This window comes from Lycium barbarum, chromosome 6, assembly GCF_019175385.1.
Source record: "Lycium barbarum isolate Lr01 chromosome 6, ASM1917538v2, whole genome shotgun sequence".
NCBI classification, from domain to species: domain Eukaryota; kingdom Viridiplantae; phylum Streptophyta; class Magnoliopsida; order Solanales; family Solanaceae; genus Lycium; species Lycium barbarum.
This window is the reverse complement of record NC_083342.1, coordinates 6657846-6667491: the sequence shown is the minus strand read 5'-3', so window position 1 is coordinate 6667491 and position 9646 is coordinate 6657846. Positions and strand designations below refer to the sequence as shown.

The 9646-nt window shown below is 33.8% G+C and overlaps 1 protein-coding gene across 1 annotated transcript; it reads left to right on the top strand.

Moving 5' to 3' along the window:
* Positions 1-1468: 1468 nt before the first annotated feature.
* Positions 1469-7673, top strand: LOC132600640 (BEL1-like homeodomain protein 5). Its single transcript, XM_060313942.1, is given in 7 exon segments — positions 1469-1652; positions 1854-3001; positions 4578-4951; positions 5618-5678; positions 5998-6280; positions 6852-7246; positions 7249-7673. Coding segments are annotated over 6 exon segments (2172 nt in total). The 5' UTR covers positions 1469-1652; positions 1854-2026; the 3' UTR covers positions 7333-7673.
* Positions 7674-9646: the final 1973 nt, after the last annotated feature.

Genomic DNA, 9646 nt, shown 5'->3' with positions numbered 1-9646 from the left:
AAAATATTTTAGGAAAAAAAAAGCAAGATTTAACCATCTAAATTTTATGTTTCTTGGATGGTTCAGTTGAAATAGTTTCTAATTAAATTTTAGAGAGTATTTTATAACAAGAAACACCATTTTTCGAAAAATATTTTCCTACGTAGCAAACATACCTAAGAGTAATACTCCAACCATTCCAATTTGTTTAACATTATTTCCTTATTAGTATGTCTAAAAACATATGATATATTTGTATATTTTTTTGTGAGAAATGTTTATAATCACACAATTATTATAACATATTCAACACTATAGTAGATAAAGTCATCCCAAGAAAAACAAATTAAATACCCCCAAAAAAAAAGGGCCATAAGTAGAAATACAGAAAATTCGAGGGATTTCTATCATCTTGTGTTATCAATTATTACTGACCCAACAAATTGGTGGAACCGTGGAAGAAGATCATCTCCTCATTTTTCATATGTCTGGCCTACCTTTTTTCTTTTAACATAATAGTCGTAGTAGTCGAGCCAGCTTACGAGCATTGTACATCAATTGATTTTAGAAAATATCCGTTATTACTTTTTTTTTTCCTAATAATTTTTAATTTTTCACTCAATATCTATTTTGAGACACCAATTAACTTAAATTTGCACCGTTATAAAATTCATAAATGGGAGAACGCTTTCGTTTTCTAGTGTTACTTCACTATACGCTTTTTCTGTTTAAAGAATTTAAAAAATCTAAATATGTTTAGACTCATCTATCGACTGTGCCAGCATCAAATCATTTTATAATAGTGAAGGAATGAGTCTTTTTTTTTCCCTAACAGGTACGTACCTAACCTAATACCAAATAAAATTATTAAAAACATAAATATCCAAAGAATAAGAAGACGACGACGAAGAAGAAAAGGATTTAAGTGATTTTGGTATCAAATCATATTTACTTGTTAGTAGATAAATTGTTTGGTTTTTATGAATACCGTGCCAATTTTTTTTATGAAGGATTAATACCTATAAAACTTGTAATTGTACCGTTGATTTATATAAGTTAAACTCACCACTAATTAAAAGAGTTTAAGACTTTAAGGGGTCGTTTGGTGCATGGTATAAGCTGGGATATCCTAGCACTAATTTTTTGTATCATGTTTGGTAGAAGGTATACCTTGTACCAAACAAGGTATAAAATGCATCGCATCCCAAGAGATGGGATAAATTAGTTCCGGGATTATAATTCCGGGATAATTTTGACTACCTACCAAACGACCCCTAAGTGATACACACCACAAGTCATCATTATGTCGTTTTTACCGGTTATAATAGGTAACTGTTTGATTTTTAAGATCACAAATTCTACATTTAAAAAGACTAATTACCTGTAAATACGCTGACAGTGTATATAGCTTAAACTCTTACTAAACACGGTCACTTTTTTTTTTTTTTAATTGTGTTTAAGTGTGGGGTGGGGAGGATAACGGGTAACGTTGGGAGACTTGCACTAATAAAAATCTCTTTATTCACATTCCTCTTTTTGTTTTGGAGTTTTGCAGAAAATATCTGTCTTCCTCCCTTTACAATAAAGACTCCCTTTCTTCCTTATTTTCTTATTTCATTTTTGCAGCTAGTTTATGGAAGAAGATATTTGATATAGCCTACATATATGTCATTGTAAGCACAAATTTTCTACTCAATTTTTTCTCTCTTAGTTGACACATCAAAATCAAAATCCTTCCTCAATCAAGATTTCATATTTGAGCTGTTATTTAATTATATATTACTCGTATGCTATCTTTGTCAATAATGATTCCCATCTTTAGGGTCTTGCATGGATTTATCATAAGCTTTTTCCCTCTTACTTTTTAATTTCAGGTTCCATCATCAGCAAGTGTTAGAAGTGACTTCCATTTATATATGGATGGCCTAAGCTTTCTTTAACAAGATTTTCTTGAAATAGTTTTCTAAATAGAACTCTAAATAAAAAAATAAAAACTAATTTTCTTGATTGGTTGTGAAGAAGGATTTTTTTTTAGTTGGTGAAATCTATGGCTATGTACTATCAAGGAGGCTCAGAAATCCAAGCTGATGGTCAGACACTTTATTTGATGAACCCTAACTATATAGGCTATTCTGATACACATCAACAACAACAGCAACAACAACAATTAGCCAACATGTTTTTCTTGAATTCCGCGGCCGGAGGGAATTTTTCCCACTTGGCCCTCCCTTCGCAAGCCCACGCGCAGGGACACCTCGTTGGTGTCCCCCTCCCAGCCGGTTTTCAGGATCCAAACCGTCCTTCTGTTCAAGAAATTTCTACCTCTCATCATGGACTTTTGTCGCGTTTGTGGAGCTCTGTTGACCAAAATAGTCCTGGCGGTAGCGGCGGTGGTGGTGGTGGAAATGAAAGCCAATCACATATGCCATCATCCACCGTGGTGTCTCCCAACTCCGGCGGAGGCACCACCACCACGACGGACTTTGCTTCCCAATTAGGGTTTCAAAGACCGGGGTTGGTGTCACCGACACAGGTGCACCATCAAGGTCTTTCTCTAAGCCTTTCTCCGCAACAACAACAACAACAACAACAACATCATCAGATGATCAATTTCAGGTCTATTCCACTAGACCACCATGAAATTTCAACAGAAAATCATCAAGTCAGAATACTATCATCATCACCATCACCGAGACCAAATACTAATAATATGGATCATACTCGAGGATCGGGGGCATCATCGTCATTTTCGATTTCTAATGGAATGATTTTTGGTTCTAAGTACCTAAAAGCTGCACAAGAACTTCTTGATGAAGTTGTTAATGTTGGACAAAGCATCAAATTAGCAGATGGCTTAGAAATTGGTGTTAAGGAGAAGCACAAATTGGAGAATGAATTAATTTCTTTGGCTAGTGATGATGTTGAAAGTAGCAGCCAAAAAAATAGTGTTGTTGAGCTTACAACTGCTCAAAGGCAAGAACTTCAAATGAAGAAAGCTAAGCTTGTTAGCATGCTTGATGAGGTATACTTCTAATTCATATATTAATTAAATATCATAGTCTATATTTTTTTTCTTCTCTTCTTCATTATCACCTGCAAAGATCAACATCAAGTTTCTTGATTTGGATAGGAGTTTCAATTGGGCAAAATCCACTATTAAAAAAACGCAAAATAAATTCCAAAGGACTTCTGTCTGAAATCCATCAAAAATTCAAACTTTTCGACAATTTCTAAAAAAACACCAGTCAGAATTCTGTCTTCTTAGTAGTGAAATCAATTAAATGATCCAAAAACTGTTTCATTGAATTTCCTATAAAGCGTCTGTCAGAATTAACATTTTTTTAGCAGTGAAATCAATTTTGTCAGAACAATTTTGTGTATCTTAAAGGTTGAGAAGAAAGGCTGGCCTTTTCCCTAAATTCATCATTTTCTAGTTATTTATTTATTGTTTTTTTTTTCTCTTTGGGTAAAGGAGGGGTCAAGTTACTATTGATTCATATACTAGCAATAATTGTTGGTTTTCAAAGGTGCAATTTTGTTCATGTTGAAGCTATAAGCACTTCCAATAAAGAGTCACCAATCATGTTGGTTCTATGTGATACATACAAAATAGACAAAATGTGTGGTTCTACATTTTCTTCAATTGGGGTCCAACTAAAGTTAAAAAATTAAAGATAATAAATCAGAGAGACCTAATATGTCTTGTTGGGTTGACAAAAAATCAACGGCACGTGTTCTTATTCAATTTCTCTTTCACTTGGAACCTTTCAAGTTTGGAAATATTCTTACCTTTCATTTGAGAATCACTTAAAAAACTTTTTCCCCTCCAGAATATTTCTTGATCATTTGGACAAAAGTTCAATTTGAAAATAGTGAAATAACCAAGTTTTGTTTTATAATTTTGTCCATTATTTCGACTTGAACCCCGGACTAAAGAATTTGAAGCCAAAAAGCTGGTTCGAGGAGTATCTCCAGTCGAATAATAATGATTTTTCAGTTATAAAACTTCAACTTCCATTTTCAAGTTATGTCTAAATACAATTTTTTTTCATCGTCAACTTTAAATACTCATGCTGTTTAACTTCAACAATTTGTCCAACGGGGAAAGACCTGAGTCCACTTGTTTTATAATTTTGTCCATTATTTCTGATTGAACTTGAAGTAAAGAATCTAAAGTTGAAAAGCCGGTTTGAGAGTATTTCAAGTAAAATAATGATTTTTCACCTACAAAAGTTCAATTGTTTTCAACTTCAGCTTCAAATATTCGTTCTTTTTACCTTCAAACAGATATTTTCCAGACCGGAATAGTTCACTTGTTTTTAGTTTGTGTTGAAGATTTTTCTTGTATCTTTTTGTTTTGTTTAAGCTATATACAATTTAAGTGTGAAAGACTTTTTACATGACTATCAAGTCACTCAGTACAGGTAAGCCTCCTTAAGATATGAGATTTACAATGGTGAAAATAAGACAGACTAATTGTTACAACATATAAAAGGGAAATGATAATGTAAAATTTTCTTACACTGACGGTCTGTATATTTTGAAACTCTTTTTTTTTTAAATTTATTATTACTGTTTAATTTACTTGGATTTTGTAGGTGGATCAAAGGTATAGACAATACCATCACCAAATGCAAACAATTGCAGCATCATTTGAGCAAGCAGCAGGAATGGGATCATCAAAATCCTACACACAACTTGCTTTGCATACAATTTCAAAGCAATTTCGTTGCCTAAAAGATGCAATTTCTGGGCAAATAAAGGCCACAAGCAAAACTTTAGGGGAAGAAGAGAGCATGGGAGGAAAAATTGAAGGATCAAAGTTGAAATTTGTGGATCATCAATTACGCCAACAACGTGCACTTCAACAATTGGGGATGATGCAACCAAATGCTTGGAGACCACAAAGAGGTTTGCCAGAAAGAGCTGTCTCAGTACTTCGCGCTTGGCTCTTCGAACATTTTCTTCATCCGTAAGTACTTGTTGAAGACGTAATTAAGTAAATAAACACATGTATTTAAGCTTTTAGATAAAGTCATCTCACAATTCAACACGTATATGAGTAAATACACTTATTAGGCGTTTGGATATGAATCTCATGATATTTGAAAAAAAAAATAGTATTTAAAGTTAGGCTGAAAGGGTATTTGGAAATTTAAGTATGTGTTTGGACATTAATTTTAATTGAAAATAATGTTAAAGTTTGTCAGAGATTTTTTTTACTTAAAAAGTGGTTAGAACCATTTTCTCAAACGTAACTTAAAAAATTCAACTTCAATTTGGAGTGAGAATTGACTATAATGTACAATAAAAAGTTTTTAAAAAAGGAAGTTGAAAAAAGCAAAAAATTATATGTTCAAACGGGCCCTTAGTTTCAAGTTTCATCAGTACTTATTTTTTTAAAAAATACCTCATTGTCAAATATGTTATAGCAAAAAGGTTTCTATTACATAAAGAGTGTGCTCTTTCTATGTAATCGTTTAAACTTTTAAATGAGATTTACAACAAACACATTTAAGAAATGAACTTTGATCACTACTAAAAAACATTTTACACCATTTAGAAACCTCATAAAGAACTCACATATACCATCTTTCTCAAATTTTATAAATATAGCATCTTTGTTTTTGTCGTGCAGGTATCCCAAAGATTCAGATAAAATCATGCTTGCTAAGCAAACAGGACTAACGAGGAGCCAGGTTCTTGAAATTTTCATTATCAGCTTCTACTACTTGAGTAATTTTGATACTTTGTCTATCTCAATTTATGTGACAGTGTGCATATTTTCTCTTTTAGTTTGTCTAGAAAAGGATGTTATCTTTCTATAATTAGAAATAAGTCAACTTCATTTTACTCTTGATAGAATGATTTATAATCACACAAATTCAAAAATCTTTCTTTCTTAAATTCCGCCCCAGTCAAATAATGTTGCATAAATTGAGACGGAACGAATAATTAATTAAATTCTTGAAATACTTTCCTAATTACAACTTCCTAATTATAATGTATGAAATGCAGGTATCCAATTGGTTCATAAATGCTCGAGTTCGACTATGGAAGCCAATGGTAGAGGAAATGTACATGGAAGAAGTGAAGAATAATCAAGAGAAAAATGGTTTAGAAGAAAATATTGTGAACAAGAATGAGCCTAACAAAGAAGTAGTTGGCTCAAAATCAAGTGCTCCACAAGAGAAACCAATTAGTAGCAATATTCAGGATGCTTCTCCCACAGAAATTTCTACTTCCACCATTTCAACATCTCCGACTGGCGGCTGCGGCTCGCTTCCGGCTCAAGCTGCAGGTCAGTTGGAATATAAGCTCAGCTCTTCATAATATATTATGTCTGGCACGATGAGGATGAAAGAGGAAGATAAACATACAAATTCACTTTGAGATTATATTAAACACTACTCCTTTCTTATAAAACATACTTTTTGAAGAGAGTCTTGGAGCAATAGTAAATTTGTCTCGAACGAGTTCAAGTAGTGGAATCAGCTACTTACATTAGGTTAGGCGGTGTGGTCCTTCCCCGGACCATGCAGCATTCTTGAAGGAGAGTGTTGGAGCAACATTAAAGTTGTCTCTGTGTGCCTTTAGATTACGGATTCGAGCCGTGAAATCTGCTACTGATTGATGCGTGGGTCAGGCTAGGTTGTCTAGATTAGACCCTTTGACGCACAACCATTCCTTAACCCTCATAAACACGAAATGCTTGATGCAACTGCCCTTTTTGACTCTTACAAAACAACACACTAGATTCAAAAGACAAATGAACCTAGCTAGACATTTATTTATAGTAAAAAGTGTCTCTTAGATTTTAGTTTGTCTCTATATTTAGACACGTTGTCTAATTAACATGTTTCTCTCAACAGGTTTCTCCTTCATTGGCTCATTAAATATGGAGAACATTGGTGATCAAAGGAACAACAAAAAGCCAAGAAATGGCATGCAGAATTCTTCTAGTGCAATTCTTTCAACGACCAAAAGTGAAAAGCTCAACAGTGACAACACACAGTCAAGAGACTGTTACCCACTAATGACTCCCTATACAATGGATGATCAATTTGGGCAAAGGTTTAATCCAAATCATCAACAATTGGCAACAACAAATTTTCATCAAGGAAATAATGGTCATGTTTCTCTTACTTTAGGGCTTCCACCAAATTCTGAAAACCAACACAATTTTTTGCCTAATAACCAAAACATTGGATTGGGAAGTAGGCTTGAAATGGGAAGTCATTATAATAGAATGAGCAATCCACCAATATTCCACCAAATATTAGCTTTGAAAACATTGATTTTCAGAGTGGCAAGCGATACACGACTCAACTATTACCAGATTTTGTTTCTTGATACATATAATTTGCAGGTAAAACTTGGAACATGAAGACCTTGGACATTTTCAAGTACCATCTTTTTGATATATAAAAGAAGGGATTTGAGATTTAGTCATGTATATGTATAGGTAGGAATTTTACTTACTATAGCTAGGTTATACTTCTAGTTTCCAATGAAGGTACAATTATTTTTGTTTTTGTATTAAGATAGCTAGCTTGGATTATTTAAAGTTGTTGCATGCATGCAACAATAGAAAAAAAACAATTCTCAAACTGTAGTATGTTGTGAATCTGTGCTTGTTTTTGTCTCAATTTTCAGATATTTAGATAAATATTTACAGCGCAGCTATCATGAAATCTCTAGCCTCTTTGTTTCTTTTTTGTAATTCTCCTTTAATTTGTCCCTTTTTCAAAGACTAGTGCTACCTTGATTGTATGGTATATAACTACATATCTTTTCATTGTCAATTTTGCAAGAAGTATGAGCTTGCTTTAGATTGTATCAAGGAGAAGTTGAATGATACATTGCTAAAAAAATCGATGGAATGGAAAACATGAATTTCCGATGAAACGAAAAACGTGAATTTCAGATGAATGTTCATTGAAAATTGGCGCAGTCTTTAATGATTTCCGATGAAAGTCCGTAGGAAACATTTCGGACAAGCAATTTCCGACGGAATCCATCATAACGTTACCTTTTTAGTAGTTATAGTTCTCAATGTGAAGAGCCCGACAAAAGAAGCAAGTTATGCTCTCTTTCCTAGTTAAGAGATTATAAAATGTTATGAATGGGGCTGGACCAGTCTTAGCAACGTAGCCCAACACCTAATTAAGTGGCTATGTTTGAGATTCAGGTTAATAAATAACGACTTATGGTAGAAAAATAGGTTAATGCATATTGTTGAGAAAAATATCATAACCTTCTCAATTTCCCTTTAAGGACTGTTACGTTGCTCATTATTTGTTGTTCCCTTTTCTCAGTTGTAATTTGGTACATTGAGTATAATATACATCAATGTTTGAGTTGGACATTAGTTTTGTTACATAAAGTCTCGCCACAATTATATAGAGGTTGCTAGCTAATTAAGATCGTGAGTTATTGTTACTTTTAATTGAAAATAGTTTTTATTCACTGATTTAAATTAATTTTTAGTCTCAAATATATGACTTTAAAAAACATGATCAAGTAGTTAACTCTAAATGGTTCTCCACCGACCCTCTCGTGGTTGTATGTGCGTCAACAAACAATATGATCATCACCGGTTTGAAAATATGAGATCTAATTAAATGTGTTGTTGAATCTCCCAAATTTGGGAATTTGGAGTAAAGTGATTTTTCCCCAGAACCTTAATTTGAATTCCATACAACAACAACACCAAACCCACTACACTCCCACAAGTAGGTTTGGGGAGGGTAGGATATTCGCAGAGCTTACCCCTACCTTTGTGAGGTAGAGAAGTTATTTCCGATAGACCCTCAGCTCAAAAGAAAAGTAACTAATGCAAGATTTTTTGTTTATAAGGTAAGATAAAGATAGTTGAATAAAGGGAGAACAATTTGGAATAAAAAATTGTGATCTGATTCAATGAGTAGAACAGTAGGATATACAACAGATTTATACAAAAAAAAGTAGTCCTAATTGTCTCCTAATTACAAGCCTAATGACATGGGAAGATCCCTGATTAATGAAGAGATCCCTGATTTTGGGATGCTAAATAAGGTATATTCAACACCCTCCCTCAAACGTATGTTGTGTATGACAGAACATGAGTTTGGACAGAAGGTAATTGTGTCGACTTCTTGACATGGCCTTTGTGAACAGTTCAGCCAGTTGATCTTTTGAGGATATATATCTCAAGTTAACGCTCCGGTCTTCAACTAGTTCTCTAATGTAGTGACAGTCTACGTCTATGTGCTTGCTATTTTCATGATGAAAGGGGCTGGTTGCTATTCGGATTGCACTGGTATTGTCTCTATATAATGTGGTTGATCCTTCCATTTTGATAACAGCCTTCGTAGCCAAATGATTTCAAAGCATGCAGCAAACATACTTCTATACTCTGCCTCTGTGGATGACTTCGATGTTCGAGATTGTTTCTTGCACTTCCAAGAGATCATGCACGAGCCATGCATCATGCACCAGCCTGTAGTGGATCGTCTTACATCAAGGCATCCTTCCCAATCTGCATCAGCGTATCCCACAATGTCCAACGATGAAGATGATGGAAATAAGAGACTTCAATTCACACTACTTCTTATGTATCTAATAACCCTAAGCAAAGCTAAGTAGTAAATGTTGTAGGGCTTGGTAACGAATTGACTTAACACTT